The sequence below is a fragment of the Centrocercus urophasianus genome, unplaced genomic scaffold (genome assembly GCF_019232065.1).
Source record: "Centrocercus urophasianus isolate 14NV4802_14NV808 unplaced genomic scaffold, USGS_Curo_1.0 seq_32, whole genome shotgun sequence".
NCBI classification, from domain to species: Eukaryota; Metazoa; Chordata; class Aves; order Galliformes; family Phasianidae; genus Centrocercus; species Centrocercus urophasianus.
In genome coordinates, this window is record NW_024884889.1 from 5,120,171 (window position 1) to 5,136,932 (window position 16,762).

Genomic DNA, 16,762 nt, shown 5'->3' on the forward strand with positions numbered 1-16,762 from the left:
TTCACCTACTGTTATCAGAAACTGAAAGTCAATGAAATTTATAGCAGCAAAATTTTCCAGTGCAGACATGACCTTACTGGAGAAAGCTGTGTATTCAGCAGTGCCAGCAACCATCTCTTGATGTTTAGAGGTTGAGTCCTCCCTGTATCTTATATCTAACCACCTATACACACTGAGAAAGGAGATTCATGGCATTTTAAATTCTAGTCTTTTGACAGGGTGCAGTTTAAACTGTGTTATACATTACAAAACACTCTGTTTTGCCTTATGAGGAAGTGCAAGACAACAGCTCTCCTTAGGAACTTCAAAAAGGGATAAGTTTCCTAAGGGATAGGAACCTGCTTTATTTTTCTGGACATCCTGTGCCTTGCTTTCTAGCTGGAGAGGTATGGTTTTCTTGCACGACTGCCTTAAAAAGAAAGATTTTCAGAAAATGAGATCACCTGGTTGATTTTGTTGAGTTTTTTCCCTCTTTAATCTTAAGAAAAAAAAACAAAAAAAAAAAAAAAAACATACTATCAGGCCAAGTTTTAATTCTTTGTCTGCTTTATGAAAGTACAGTATTAATTTAAGTGTGTAGCACTGACCTCTCAGCAAAGCATTCAGGCTGCCAGTCATCTGTGTGACAGCACAATACGCAGCAAGTGAAGGGGTTCCTCCTTTCCTACATCCTCTCTGTTCTCCCACCCCATGGCACAGATAAGCATTGCAGCTATACACAAATTTCAGTGCCAGCTGTGGTGATTTTTGTGGGCAGCTCTGCCATGTCAGTGCTTTGGCCACCTTTCCCATCTTCCTGCTATTAAATTCACTGGTGAGTTAGATGGGACTACAAAGAATTTTACAGTGGCAGGAAAAGATCTTCTTTTTTGCAAAGAAAAAAATGATGGATAGAGGATCATACTGGAAAAGTATAAAAGAATTTGCCCTAAGGCATGATAGTAGTAGACATTAGAAGAGTTTTTGCCACAGTCTAAGCAAGGTTATGTTGTGTACGAATTAGAGAAACTCACTGAGATAAGCAAATAGTTGGGAGCTTAGAAAAGATGTCAACAACACAGTTACCAGAGATTAGACTTCTACTTGGGAGAAAATAACAAGCAGTGTTGTAGAGTACAGTATTTCTTGGTCACCATACTGGAGTACCATTTATCCAGAGGAAAAACAACAGATATATCAGTCTCTCATCCACCAGGACAAAAACCATAACTACAGCCTCCTCCTGGGCTGTACCACCCACCCCAAGGGTCCTAGATGTGCCCAAGCTCAGTCCAACTCTGTGGTGCGGCTGGCTTCACCCATGGCACCAGCTTGCCTGCCTGCAGTGAGGATTGGAGAGGGTTGGGTTGCAGAGTGATGCGCTGAGAGGCCTAGGATAATCTATACAGTTAAAACTTCCTGAAAGTTTTGTACACGGTGCCAAGAATCTAACATTTGGGATGATAATAATCAAGGGATCAAAGCTCAAAACATCTTTATTTTAGTGTTTTGCTTGCTTTGTACATCCGTGTCAAGGTACTGTTCATTCCAGTGCTCAGTTCAGTTACTTATGCTCTTCTCTATTAAAAAAGATGTCTGCAGTTAACCAAGGCAGCAGTTCTATTAGCACATCCACATGCCTTTGCTTACCAGCCATTTTCTAAGACACAGAGTAATTAATCACAGACCAAAGTGGAAACAAGCAAACAGAAAACCTATAAAAACTAGAAAAATTAGTTGCAAGACCACTGCTAATTGCAAAGAATCTTAAGCCAGCGTTTCTAATTGTGGCTTGATTTTGCTATGCCAGTTTCCAATTTAAAACATCCCAACCTCATTTTTATCTGACAAAACTTTAGTAGAACCTGACACTGATCTTCTCAAAACCAGTGTACTGCAGGACAAGAAGGAAAGCAAAATAAAAAACCAATTCCAACAAAAGGTCTTGGCAGAATGTATCAGTTAGGATTAAGAATGCCTACAACTACCTCAGGTGTAACTTCCTCAGTGACTGATTTCCCCGCTTCCTAACCCAAACAGAAAGCAAAAGCCAAAATCAAGTGAATACGATGGATTTGACAGGAACAGAACATCTTGTTTTTAAGCATATCAAACATTTTTGGATTAGAATAAATTTAGCAGTGCAATGTATTGACAAAGAAAAAAAAATCAGCAATGTGTTTTTCACTCTTTTTTTTTTTCTTTTCTTTTTTTAGCTGAATCAATGGAAACATCCATGGTGCTGTGCTTGTTTTTCAAGTGTTCTGATGAAGTCCCAATGTTAATATATATTTTCTTGAGATGATTTTGATAGCTGTATGAGCTCTATTCATTTTTTCTGTACAGCTTCTTTTATAAGATCAGCCAGTCTCTGGAAAGCCTGCAGTGATATAAATATGGTTTAAATTCATATACCTGCATTATTACTTAAACACACAGTCTACTAAAACTACCCTAACACTCACATATGATCTTACAGCTTTATACTACAAAATTCTGCTGATATTGTGTTTTCCTTTTCTCTAACAACATGCATTGGCTTTAAATCATATTGTGACAAGACAAAGCTTCCACTCATCTGATAAAAAATGAAAGGCAGTTTTTTTTCTGAAACAGAAAAATACACTTGTTGATGCTCAATGGTTATTCAGAGTTGAAATGAAGCTAATCAGTTGTTTGAGTAGAACTAGCAATCCTTGGAAAAGTATCTCTTTTAACCCATTATAGAGCCCTAGAGACACCAAAGCTGAAAGGAAAGAAAGAAAATTCAGAAGAGAAGCATACAGAAGTACAGTGGCAGCAAGGTACGATTTGACTGTCCACAGCATGCCTAGGAATTACTTCTTCTTTCACAAAGACGACGACACAGGACAGCAGAAGCACAAATCTGTTACAGACCTGAGTAGCTGAATGAAAGTAAAACTGCAGATACTGAGCTTTCAAGCACCTGCATCAGAGGATCACTAAATCTGCACAAGTTATCTCTAGACTTTCTCCCCATTGATTTTACAGAGACAGCCAAATAACATCCGAACCGTTTGTAAAATACAGATTACTTCTTGAGAAACAAAATGCAACATGCACGTGAATCATAGGAAAGAAAATCAATATTCTTCTGTAAGAATCTGTGTGTATGGGACACACAGAAAAAAATTAAGGAATCCTATAAATTCAGCACTTTGCAGGAAGTTTGGATAAAATTATCTTGCCCAAGAAAAAGCTGCCTACATACTCAAATAAATACACCAACAAATGAGAAACCACACAAGGAGAAGTAAAAATATCGTTATATCACATAATTACATGAGAAACTGTTCTTGATAAGAATGTTTAAAAAAGGATAATTTCAGTCTCACTTACCAGATCCATCTGGGCTGGAGAAGGCAGAGAGAAAGAAGCTCTGACATAGGGACTGGGCTCTGAACTATCGATGCTGAACACTCCCCCAGGAACCAGTAACACCTGTGTGAAAGCAGTGAACCACTCAGTTACAAGCAAGGTTGAAAACAATACATTCTATTAAATTTGAGAGGGCAAATTGGTATCAGACTTTTTGTAACAAAACCAAAGGGCTCTCAAGCTGCTTCCTAACCAGGTTTGGTTTACTGTCAGTGTTCAGAAGTACCATTAGATATATAGTATTAGATATATAGTGAATATGTTGTATATAATACACAACATATACATGTGATATAATTTTAAGCTGATTAAATATCAACATTTGAATACATATAAGAAAATATTTTACTAATGACACACTGCATTACAGCACAATGCCTCAGCCTCAGTGGTGATTGTGGACACAGGTTCCCTGCTTTCTCTGTGCCTATGTGCAGATAGATACAGTAGATTTATTTCATCATTTCCTCACTTCATATCATAAGCCATTAAGCTATAGGTCATACTTCTTTTTGCAAAGCTTTTTCCATGATCAGCTGCTGTGTATCAGAAACTCCCTTAATTTTAATCCATATGAACATGCCAGCAGCAGGAGGATGCCATTCTGCCAAGCCTAGAGAAAAAGAAAAGGGAATCAAGAAAGAAACTTCTGTTCTTCCTGTAATTTGGTACATCATAGAGTAAGTGATGTAAATTTATTGCTTGCATGAGCTTGAATGAACTTCTGGTAACAAGCAACGTCCCTCATGGGTTCTGTCTTGGAACTGGTACTCTAGAACATCTTAACCAGTGACAAAGATGATGGGATTGATGCACCCTCAGCAAGTTTGCTGGCGACACCAAACTGAGTGGTGTGGTCAATTACAGCACAAAGAAGGGATGCCATCCAGAAGGACCTTGATAAACTCACAAGTTTGGCTTTGGTGAACCTTATGATGTTCAGCAAAGCAAAGTGCAGGCTTTTGCACTTGAGTCAAGATAAACCACAGATATGCATGCAAATTGGCAAAAGAACTCCTTGAGAGCAGTGCTGCTGAGAAGGCCTTAGGGGTCCTGGCTGATGAAAAATTTAACATGAGCTAGCAGTGTATGCTTGCAGCCTGAAAGGCCAACGGTATCATGGCTGCCATCAGAAGAGGGGTGGCCAGCAGGGAGTGGGAGGTGATTGTCATCCTCTACTGTGCCCTTGTGAGGCCCCATCTGCAGCACTGCGTCCAGGTCCCCGAGAGCATGCAGAGGAGGGCCACGAAGATGATGCATGGGCTGGAACACCTATCTTATGAAGGCAGGCTGAAGGAACAGGAAGGTGGGCAGTTCTTAAATAATTACTGTTGATTCCACTGCAGACTGACTAAAAGGAGTAATTATAGTCACTAACTGTAATCCCATTGTTGCTGAGCAGCTTCGTTCTGTGCTCTGTGATTAATCAGAGAAGTGGATGTCTGAACTGAAAATGACCATCACTACTACCATATTTCTATCTTCCTTTACATTTATGCAACTGAATCTGACACTTTCAGATGGGGATTTTAAAGACAGATTTTAAACAGAAAAAGAATGCCATGGAGTGAAATACATTCTGTCTGTACAGCTGCTTTATATGTGATAATGTGGTGAGATTTTTTCTCATCATCACTAACTTGCCCCCCACCAGAAAAGCAGGACAACTGCAGTCTGAGATAATCCACCCTAAGCTTAATATTTCACGTCACTGATTTGCTCATAGTGATCACCTATCACTTTGGTCAAGGGGTGACCTTCAGCAATTTTTCTTGAACACAAAGATGATAACAGCTAGAAAAAAAGTCTCAGTTATTAGCTGTGTTGCACTGACTGACCTTTCAACCATTTGTCAGCAGCAATGAGCATTGCATCCCGCTGGGTCCTGTAGAACTCCACAACTCTGCAAGTACATTACCAATTGAAAGCCATGATCTCACAGTGCTTCAGAGTCCATTTATTTCCAAAAGCAGAAACAAAGCTTTTCTACTTATCAACCAAAACGCACACTTAACAGAAATATGAACACATCCTAGATCAGCACAGCACAATATACTGTGTATATGAAACTTTGTATATGCATTAGAAAAGTCCTGAATGCTTCATGGTGTCTACAACAAAGCACAGATCAATGAGATAGAGGAAGTGCGTTTGTAGCTGCTTCTTGCTGCTTCTTAATCCTTACATGTCCAAGAAAACTTAGTATTAAACACTTTATAAATGATATCCATTCCATTATGTCGGTGGATACAAGCCCTGTTTGCACTAGTCATCACACAAAACATGCATACAGAAGTAAATTAAGTATTTGTCTGCAAAAGTACATATGTGATATTTATGCATTTGGGATAAGTTTCTGTAATAGGTACACATGGAAACAATATTTCATGAGATAAAAACAGATCATATGATAAGAAGTCAGGACTATCTGACAGCTCCCCTTGTTTTAATCCTCTGAGCCTCCTGCCTTCATATTTGAACTAAAACTTCAAAATAATACAACAACTTACTAAGGAAAATGACCCTACCCCAAGGTCCAAGGGAGACAAGCCTTGCACAACGACTCCTCTCACTGGTATAAAATGAAGCAGCTGTGATTCTGCAACATCAGATAGACCTGACAGAAATGTACGGCGCAGAATGCATACATCAGGTGCAAAAGGGCTCCCTTCTCTACATATGAACCATGCTTAGTAGTTTCACATTTCTTTGATACTCTTCGAAGACAGAGCTTTGATTTCCAAACGTATTTCCTGAAACCTAACAAATACTAGCTAGAAAAGCTTACGAATTCCAAAGACTCTGCCTATGCCAGTTATACTCTACAAAATAAAAGGCAAATTTTACTTCTGCAGATTTAACTGCATCATAAATTCTGTGCTAACTTTTTTTTTCTTTGCTTTTCTGTGCTGTTATTTCACTTGCACATTGGAATTGAGTTTTAAGTATGAGGCAAAACTTCCACAGAAATGTAATCACTATAAACAATAGCCTTACTCTGACTCAAAAGCACAATCCAACAAGTCAACCTGATCCCAGGGAAATCATGTGGAAATAGTAATCAGCTGTAAGACCTCATCAAAAATAAGTCACCTAACAGCAGCCTCTAGGAGGTTATCAAGGGTTGTGGGTAGCCTACTGCAGCATTATTTTCATTAGGTAAAGAGGATGAATGCATTTGGCATAGGAAGGGCTGCTTCCCTGTCAGGAAGAAAGTAAGAGAAGAGAAATGTTTAAGAGACACATTTTCTAATTGCTGAAAGCTGAGATAAAGTGTAGTCAGAGTTTTTCTACACATCTGTCTTTACAACCTACTTCTTACACCTATTCTGTGATACCTAACACGATACAAAGCCAGAGCTAGTGTCTCTTCTCCGGTGTTTATGGAATGGCTAACAGCCTGGTGCTCAGGGGCAGGAGTGGCTGCTGTGGTCAGATATAAGAACCTTTCTTACGCTTCTCTTACAATCCTGTGACAAGCCTTTACCAACCATAACATGTTACCCATTACTGTAGGAAGCTTAGGGTTCAAATCTGATTATGACATTTGAAATGCAACATGAATACTCACACGGACACCTGTTTTGTGTAGGTAGCAAGAAGCAGCATGACAGATGAGGGATACAAAATATGACATGACCTTACCTGTCTGTGTGCTCCAAGAAACCCTTTTCTCCCCACTGCTGAAGAAGCTGTGAAATTATCATCTAAAGAAATAAAATGCACTATCAATACAGAGCTGCTCCACACTCAAAAAATATCTTGCTCTGTGTGTTATTCAGAATTCCACCTGGGCAAGAAATTGCACGTAGGGTCTCTCAAAGCCCTTTATAAACAGAAGTGGCAGTAGCAGCAGACTATTGCAGTCCCTGTCACTGCTACCTTCAAGGACAGTGGCAACATTTGGAAGTTGGAATTGGAGGAAGGAACGGATGGAGAGCTGAATATGGGAATCTGGGCAAAAAAGGAAGGCAATGTATACTGTTTAATGGAAGTTCCTCCCAGTCTCTCTTTAATACTGCCCCTCTGATGAACTAATGGAAGTTGTGTGAAGACATGCTTGATGTCTCCTTTCCTTATTACAAGTTATAAAGGAGCTGCTGATGGCACCTTTGTGATGTCTGTGAGCTGCCAGTATTATTTTAGATACTAAGCATGAAGAAAAATAAGGAGGAGGAGGAGAAGAAATTCCAAAGTATGCTTTATATTCAGGTTTTTCAAGTGATCCCATTGGCAAGAGATAAAACATCTTAAATCTTGATTCTTGAAATCTGATGGCTTATATTATATTATATTATATTAGCTGAAGCACTAGTGCTTTCCATGCACTAAGCTCTCTAGTTCTGGCTGCAATTTCTTTGGTGATCTCTTCCTTTTGGTGAATCAATATCTGTTCTTGTAACTAAAACTGAAAAAGTGTAGTGCAAGTATGCTTGTTCTTAGTTTCCTCCGTCTTGGAATCTGGTTTTTCAATACAATTCAGTTGTTAGTTTGGTACTTGCCTGTGTGAAAGTGCTGGTGTGCATTGTAGAAACCTGAATGTGTAGAATAACTCTGTCGATAAGAGGCTTGGGACCTGTCAGAAAACCAACTCTCAACCTAGAAAATAAAGGAAAGATGAGAACAGGAAATGCAGTGTGCAAATCCTTTATGAGAGTTATGGTTTAACTTGTAACCAGAAAACCCATAATCATTTCACTAATGTGCTAAGGCTCTTAAAGGTATTTATATCTTTAATAGTGCTATAACCCCAGGTTTACACAACTTATAAGCTAAGATCAATCAAAGGAAAGGAAAGATGGATTATTCACAGAATTGAAAGTCTTGAACTCTCAGCTTCATGGAAAAATATGCAAGCTGGCAAACAGGCTGCTTCTTTTGCTCTTTTAGCACTGCAGGATAAATGGAATTCAGGCTGATAACATAGGTTCTTGTTCATGTTTCACTGCTATGACCTGTCTTTGCTCAGACTGTTTTTCTTCAAACAGCCATTAAAGCCAATCAGTAAGCTGAAATGTGTCCTTGGCAAAGACAAAAGTGCATCGTGCCTTTTTGTAGTGTCACTTCTGGAAGTGTCATCACACTTGGCATCGTGCTGTCTCTTCTCTTTCTTGGGGATGGGGTCACAATCCACTAGCTGCCAGTGCAAAATTCACATTACTTTCTTACATCTATTAGAATAATAAAAGCAAATGAAAACACAAATATATTGTTTTGTGTGAGAGTATCCAGCTTAATTTTTCAGGAAGACACAACCTGAAAGAACCATAAAGCTAGAAGGTAACATATCACTACAACTCTGATTGATTGTAGAGAATTATGTCATCATTTCTTTTACACATTGGAAGAGCCTGCAGAAATGGTAATAGGCAGGAACCTGGCAAAAGTCTACTAGGAGTTCCAGGCAGAGAGCTTTAGGCCAGCATCAGCCAGTCTCAGCCTATGTGATGCCTGGAAGACTGGCCCTGCTTGGGCAGGATGGCATAACTATCGGAATCAGAAGAGAATCAGAATTTGGAATTATAAATGACTTTCAAGAGATGACAGGAAAAGTTAGTACACTGAAGAAAAACACTTTCCAGAAATGAGCAGGTATTAGACGAAAAAACTGTCATCTGATCCTTTTGCACACAATATTAGTCTTGTGCCTTAATCAAGATGTAATACTGAGGAGTCTGAAGTGGGCCTTACCCAGATGAGAGAACTTTAGAGAATGAGTCAGTCCTGATGACTCTGCCATCCACGTCCATTGAGAGGAAACTTGGAGCCCACGGCTTCAAAGAAAAAGAAAAAAGAAAATTCAAGTTTCTAGTAGGGATTGTGGTAGAATTACTTTGCTATGGAGACATAATTATTTCTTAGAGTACATGTTTTGATAGTAAATATTTTAGCGATGGATGTTCAAAGGACAGGGGCAGTAACTTGCTGACAAATGTTTATTTACAGTAGCTGTCTGAGATGTAATATTCTGTGAAAGTCATCACGAAATCAGCCTTCTTTCTTTTAGCCCACTGATGAGCACACAAGTGCTCAGTTCAAGACTTGGTATGACGCCATAAGCAGGGGAAACAAATTCTCTGTCAAGATCTTTAAGGAGTATACAGAAGGGTATTGTAATTTTCAAGATGGAACAGTAGCTTTTACATTTACTTAAAAACTAACAAAGAAAAAACAACCAAAGAAAGGGAAGTTAGAAGATATGTCCATATTTTGATCTGAGTTCAGCATGCTTTTTTCTTTATCAAATATATTACTACCTTTAAACATCCTCCCCTCATTCCCTAGCAAAGCTAACAATGCTATTGCCTCCTCCCACAAAAATGTATTTCAAAATAGAATACTGAATACTGCTGTTCAGCTCCTACCAATGTTTTGCTTCCTTACAAGATCAGCTTTTTATTCCTGAGGTTGAGTACTTGAGCAGGCTGTGCTGTTGCAGATCCATTAGGAAAGACAGTTAAACACTTTGTTACCCACAGGAGGAAGATCTGCAGGGAAGGAGGGAAGCTGCCTATCCAGTATTACTTCCTATGGCTTTTGGGACAACTGGATGCCAGAAGGCAAAGGGGTAGAAATGAGAGGTAATAGATTAGGAGTAGACCATCTTCCCCTGGATGGAGAAGTGAACTGGTTTGAAAAGAACATCAAGAGGCTGCTATTTTGAGGCACTGCTTTGGTGTAATGTTTGTTCTGCTCTGCAGGCAAGATCTTTGCAATTATCTTAGTAATGAGGGAAATTCAGTCCTGTGTAAGGCTTGAGGAATTTGAACCACCACAATTACAAGGCTGATGCAATAAAATACCACAAAGGGGGCAAGTAAAAGTAGCAATAGACTGTTAAGCATATTACTAACTTAGAAGAAGGACATGAAGACTATTCAAGAAGATTTATGGCTCAAACTTTAGTTCTTTGGTATCAGAAATGAAAGTGCTACGTAGCATGCAAGATTACCTTTTCAAACTGAAGAAAGTAGTAAGGATCATCTTCTATAATAAGGAAATCATATTTTCTTGCAAGCTGAAGAAAGAAATGACTTCAATGCAAAGACTGATTAAAACATAAAGACTGTAAATGCAGTTCTTAGCATACTATGGACCTATTACCAGGACCATATTAGGATCCCACAGGTTGCTCCTTCACTGTATACGAAGCCGTATCAGGAGGGGGTTTCAAATGCCCAATTCAGACATCAGTCTAAACAGTAAACACGCTCCCTGCACTGCAAGGACAAGTGCATAACTAAAGGTGTGTTCAAAGGGTACAGTACACTTGTGGCAAACACACTTTGAAGCTCCCAACAAAGACACCAGGCAGCAACGTACTACTACTGCAAAACATAATTTACCTCTTGTTTCTGAAGACTCCTCATGAAAGAGGCTTTGTTTAGAAACAAGCTCTGGGTAGAATGTGTTCTGCACCAATAATGGGCACAAACGTTGCATGCGGAGCACCCTGAGCTACAACAAGATGGACATTTGCCCATTTCTACCCACAACATTCATGAGGCCCCTCCTACATACCTGATAGATCTCCTTCTTGCGATCTGCGGTCAGAGAGTTTCCAGTTGGGTTGCAGCCATTTGGAATCGTGTACAGGAACTTGGGGTCAGGGCGGCTGTGATTTTTTATATCTCCTGGATTCCAAGCGGACAGAATTTCTTTTAGAGCTTTTGGAATAATGCCATGTTGGTCACTAGGAACATTAATGATGTTACAGCCCAAAGGTCTCAGCTGTTGATAGGATGAACAAAACTGTCACGATCCTTTCTGACTTTGTAGCTATCCCAAATTCTTACTTCCTCACGATTCAAATCAAAGCTTGTCTAGGTTTGCTCAGTAGCTTGTCAAACTTACCACATTGCTCTTCATCTGCCCTGTTAAGCCACACAAGGAAAAAAAGGTAACTAATGTCTAATTGCTGTTCTTCTCTAGGAAATGACACGTTTTTGCAAACAGAAAGGCATGTGCAGAATTTGAATTGTTCTCTTCGTGCTCTCAACACAAACAGTAAGTTTACTGCAACTCTAGTTCCAGTGGATCATTTGCATTCTACGAGTGCCAGAACTGCAAGCTACTCATTACTGACAAAGGGGAAAGAATATTCAGCAATACCTGGGAGAACAGAATGATGCTACTGCAATGACACGCTGACAGCAATGCAAAGAGTTGCAGGAAAAATACTAACAAAACAGCATGCTGTCTCCCCTCCGTGGGATTTCTATCTGTACCATGTAGCTCAGCATTTTTAAGTGAAAATCTAAGTTGCTGCAATAATTTTGAAAGTATGTTCTTAACAAGAAATCTTTGATTAGCCAAATGATATCAGAATTCCTGTCAGTGCAAGAGGGAACCGGAATGAAGTGGTACATCATCTATCCTAACTCTTCTTACAACTCTTACGTATTTTTATTTGATGTTCAATTATATAGCCATTAATTTCTCAGAAGGAAACTTTGCTATTTTTGTACAGTACTTAATAGTTCACATCTGAAAACTCTGGGTACAGTACAATCAGACTGTAAAATACTTCAGTAATGATGATTTGTTGAAATACCCACTTAAAATCTGTTCTGAACTGACTGCTGTGATGACTTTCTTCCACATCCCAAACATGACCTCAGTCCTAGAAGAAACTACGGGATTTAGAAAAGGACGCTGTGTCCTGGGAATAGCTTTTATGAATTAATCTTTAAGAACTTAATTGGATTAACAGAAAAAACTTGACTCTCAGATGCGTTGTTGCTGTAAATACAGGGCATACGAGCAAGCAGAACAGGTACTAAAGTGCTGTTCACATCTGATGTTCACAGCTTTTTATTGACAAAATACTTACAGCTGCTAGTGTCCCAGAATATGTGGGGGCATCCAAAAGGATGCTGTCCCCAGGATTAATGAGCATTTCAAACACCTGTGAAAGAAAACTATTTTAGACATATTTTACACAAGCTTCCTAGTTCTTTAGTGAGATTGTAAGTCTTGGTTACACACCAGTAATTCCCAAAAATTTAAGTAACTGCTGTTTGTGAGGAAAACAGAGGAACAACCAGCTTTAGAAACACAACAGAGCTGGGGAATAACAGTTTTGAAACGGGAACAGCTCTCCATACAACAGAAAGCATTTCATCTGCAGAAAGTATCGACTAAGCAGCAGAGAAGACTGAACAGGTTGATTATTCAAGGAAGACTGATACACTTTGTCATGTTACAAAAAGCAAATAAGGCACCCATGCGCTGATTTCTTGAGTAACAAGAAATGTTATCTTAGTATATTTTCTGACAGGCTTTTTGGTATATCTGAACATTCACATATGTTTGATGTGAGACTGCCCAACGTGTTTGTTTAACAAATACTCTGCACAAAGCTTTGCAGTGGTGCTTAATGCTGAGCATAGCTGAACTGAGGGAAGAAAATACCATCTCGAAAGAAGTACTTTTAATATACTGAGTTCTTGGTCCTACTTTGCATAAGCCTTCCTGGCTGCCAGTTGTGACACACACTTCCATTTGTCCTCCCTCAGGACTGTAGTTGGCTGTGGGGGGATTGTGTAGATTCCTCTGAAAATTCTTCAGCCACGACAGCAGTTCAGGAATCCTGAAAGAGGAATGAGGCAAGGTGCACCTGACATCTTACAGAGGCCAAGAAGGGGCTGCTCCTCTAAATCACCGTCACATCTAGCACACAGTCCTGAGCCTGGCTTTAACTGTCTCACAACTATACTCAGATGCCAATTTGACTTTTTTTTTAATCAAATAATGGTAAAGATATCAATCTTTCTTCTGGAAGAGCAGCAGAGATGAGCATCTGCAGTCCACACACATCAAATGATGACTGAGAAATCCGGACAGAAATGGTTCACTGAGGATGGAACATAGGTGGGGATTAAACAGGGTCTGCTCCTAGGAACAATCTTTCCATACTCAGAAGTGGCTGTCTGACCAAGTTTGCAGTGCTTCTGGAAGTAAGGTACAGCTAGCAAGAAACTAGCAAATGAGTTTTTATAAAAAACTGTTTTTAAGATAAAGTCTTATAATACATCTACAAATGCATGTTTATTAAAGTTGTGCTCTCCTAAGTATTAGCAAAAGCTGCAACTGCACCAATTAATGCCCTATGTGACTATGTAGTTAAGTGCATATTTTTGCAAGCCTGTCACAAGCCTGACTTGGTGCTGTACTAAAAAAGCCAATAGTATAAAGATCTCAGTTCAAGCACCACAAGTGCTATGTGTCAACTTCTTTAGGGTACCAAATAAAGGCAAAATGAATGCTCCAGGATCTGGAAACTGCACGTCAATGCTACATCATTCATTGAACAGCTTAATACAAAACACAGGATGAGTCCTTTTACTGACTTGGGAGAATATTACATACTAACAGCTGGGAAATTTCTGGCTTGTTTAAAATAAAAATGCTCATCTACTCAGAACCTCCTGCTTAAACCGAAATATAAACACTGAGGAAAATTTGAAGCAGTTAAAGCTGTTTCAGTAAAGATCAATAAAGGCATGATAGAGAACTTCAGGATTCTTTCATTCCACCATCTTTCAGTGCAAGCAGCCTTTGCAGATACCCTGCTGAGGCAGAGTATTGAAGAGCCCTCTTCATTAAGTCTTCCCCAATCTCAACAGCGTTCCCATGTCCAGTGGCAATAGTAGCCTTCTTAAATGGAAAAACGGCAGGGTTTGGGGCCCCTCCAGCCAGAGAGATGAGAGACGGAGGAGACTTTTGCATCAATTCAGCTACAGCAAAAGGAAAATAGCTTGATTACAATTTGATCATTGCAGCAGTCGCTCACACACTTTATCGAATAATAACCCAGGTAAGTTTGTTTTGTTTTACTACTACTACTGGTAGTTACATCTGGTTACAGCTTTTAAATAAGGGAGTTTCTGTCAGCGTGGCTTTAGCAGCAGAGGCAACGTGTAAATAAGGTGGTATGGAGGAAATGTTGGTAACTCTTGTTTTAAATGCAATTTCACAATCATTCACATCCAATCTGCGCTCTGCTAGCACAGCGTGGACCTTGGCAAGTGAACTTGTTCACAATATGGAATTCTTGCTGACTTGATGCTTTCTGCTTGGATGTGAGAGCACGGATGCTATCAGGTCTGGCTCAGTGCCTTCCAATACTGAGTTTGTTCTCCAGTACTTATTAGACAACTGGACAACGAGTGTCAATTCACAGCAAGCTGTGCCAAAACCCCTGCTGCAAAAGCGCTAGCAGAGACTTTCAGGCACTTGTTTAAGTGACAACAACACTATTTCTTTTGTCCGGATGAGTTTCTGCAATGAACATTTCAAGGCTATTGTTTTTATATGTACCTGACTTCTCCATAACAAGTCATGTTTAACTGGCCCAGTGAACACCTGGCAGCTGGCAGGCTTTCTCTCAAGCCTGCTCAAGTCTTTCATCACAGCACCTCTATGAAGTCTAGAACACGAGATGATACTCTTAAGAGAACCTGACAAGAACGGGCGTATACTCACTCAGAACTCTTATTGGAGAGGCTTTTCTTGCTGCACTCACACTTGTGAGAAACCGAGAATAATTCATGCCTGTGGGGAAAGAGCAAATAATTGAGCACAAGGGGGAAACATGCATGGGAACCCTCCTGCTTCTGGTGTGAGCACGTGGCACGAGTAACACCTGCAAACGGTCCCACCCACAGCTGGGCTCTATCACGTCAATTTGTATCAGGGTCAGTATTGGATCTTTTCTTTTTGGAATGAAGGAATTTTCTTCTTCACGTGCACTGGCTGGATCACAGCCTCCGTCCTGCTGCTACGATCGCATACAACAGGACTGCAATCGTCTGAGTTGGAGGGGACCCTTAGAGGCAGCGGACAGGGACAGATACATTCAGCAGGACCGTGCGCTCCCAGCCTGACTCTGAATGTCCAGGACTTCCACCGCCCATCCGGACAACCAGGCATGGATTCTGAGCAACAGCCGGCAGCGTGCCCTTCTAGCAAGAGCAGCGCCGAACCGCCGCTTTCGGCAATCGAAACAACGCCTCGGAAGCACGCCTCGGGCGGCCGCGCTTTCGGAAAGCGCCGCTTCTAACGTCACCGCGGAGCGCCGTTCCGCTGCCGGCCGCACAGCGCGCCCGTTCCGTTCGCCCGTATCGGCGCTACCCGATCCCACGAGCGGCCAAGACCCACTCGGAATCCTGCCCTGCCCTGCCCCGTCAGGCCGGTACCCCCCCGTCGATGTGGCTGGTGGGGCGGCCGCTCGCACCTACCGGCGGCACGGCGCGGAGCCGGCGGCGACCCCGTCCGCAGCGGGCTGCGGTGGGTGGGCGGGGAGAAAGGCCGCGGGAGGCGGGCTGCTGGCCCGGAGCGCTGCAGCTGCGTAGGGGCGTGCCGAAGTCGTGGGAGGGGCCGTTCCCTCCTCCTTTATTTTTTATTTATTTCTTTATTTTTTATTTATTTCTTTATTTTAAACTCGGGTTAATGGGGGGAAGGAGCCGGGAAAGCACCAGGTGGATCGGAGCTGCTTGGAACGTAACCTTGCTGTTCTGTTTCCGGGCTGCCGGCGTTGTGCTTCGCGGCACAGAGCAAAGGCCGGGGAAATATTTGGGTCGGTCACTCCGCGATTTGCTCTCAGCCGATCGCGGCCCTGCGGCTGCGAACCTGCAGTCGCTCCCGCCGACCACCAGGTGGCGCCGCTGTTCCAGCCCGCGGCATGCCGATTTCAGGCATGCCGATAGCGGTGCGACATACTCCAACCTGAGGTTTTCTCACCTGTCTGTTTTCTGTCTGTGATTTGTACCCACAGCGCTTCATTCCACGTGAAGAAAGTGGAGGTGAAAACTCGAGCCTCTTGATGTATTTCCCATAGGAGTGCATAGACGGAAAAAGAATGCTGAAATTAGAAACAAAGATGTGAGTTAAAAAGTTGTTAAACTTGGAAACTTTCTAAGAAGTTTATTTTTTTTAATACAGCGATGCCCAAACCAAAGCACACAGTGCTTAAAGCAAGGCTACAGAATGGTATGATCCCTTCCCTTGCTGAGCTGGTGGGCCAGGCCCAATGTACCACAGGGAACAGTTGGCTCTCTTTGCTGCTGGGGCATGTGGCTGACTTGAATTTAACTTGTCATTGACTGCAGCCCCCAGGATTCCTTTCCACAGGGCTGCTCTCCAGCCTCTCATGCTCCAGTCTGTATGGGTAGCTGGGGTTGGCCCAACCCAGGTGCAGAATATGCAGTTACTCTCATCAACCTTCACGTGGTTGGTGACTGTACAGCTTACTAAAGTGTTGAGATCTCTCTGCAAAGCCTTTCTATCCGTGAGGAGTCAGCTGCTCTTCCTAGTTTAGTGCCATCAGTAAACACACTGAATACACATTGCAGTCCTGTATCCAGATCATTTATAGAAATAC

At 41.3% G+C, this 16,762-nt stretch overlaps 1 protein-coding gene across 3 annotated transcripts; it reads right to left on the minus strand.

The window, feature by feature from the left end:
* Positions 1–1,452: 1,452 nt before the first annotated feature.
* AADAT (aminoadipate aminotransferase) lies at positions 1,453–15,699 on the minus strand. 3 transcript variants are annotated; one of them, XM_042829804.1, is made up of 14 exons: positions 15,640–15,699; positions 14,866–14,934; positions 13,949–14,117; positions 12,838–12,970; positions 12,212–12,286; positions 10,900–11,109; positions 10,331–10,396; positions 9,070–9,152; positions 7,881–7,977; positions 7,024–7,085; positions 5,217–5,281; positions 3,885–3,991; positions 3,340–3,441; positions 1,453–2,359 (listed from the first exon to the last, which is right to left on the minus strand). In XM_042829804.1, the coding sequence occupies exons 2-14, from the start codon at positions 14,930–14,932 to the stop codon at positions 2,309–2,311; spliced, it is 1,287 nt and encodes a 428-aa protein (XP_042685738.1). In that variant the 5' UTR covers positions 14,933–14,934; positions 15,640–15,699; the 3' UTR covers positions 1,453–2,308. The 3 variants fall into 3 exon arrangements, with proteins under 3 accessions (XP_042685738.1, XP_042685739.1, XP_042685740.1); XM_042829805.1 differs by having other exon boundaries at positions 15,621–15,676; XM_042829806.1 differs by lacking the exon at positions 1,453–2,359 and having other exon boundaries at positions 3,363–3,441; positions 3,851–3,991.
* Positions 15,700–16,762: the final 1,063 nt, after the last annotated feature.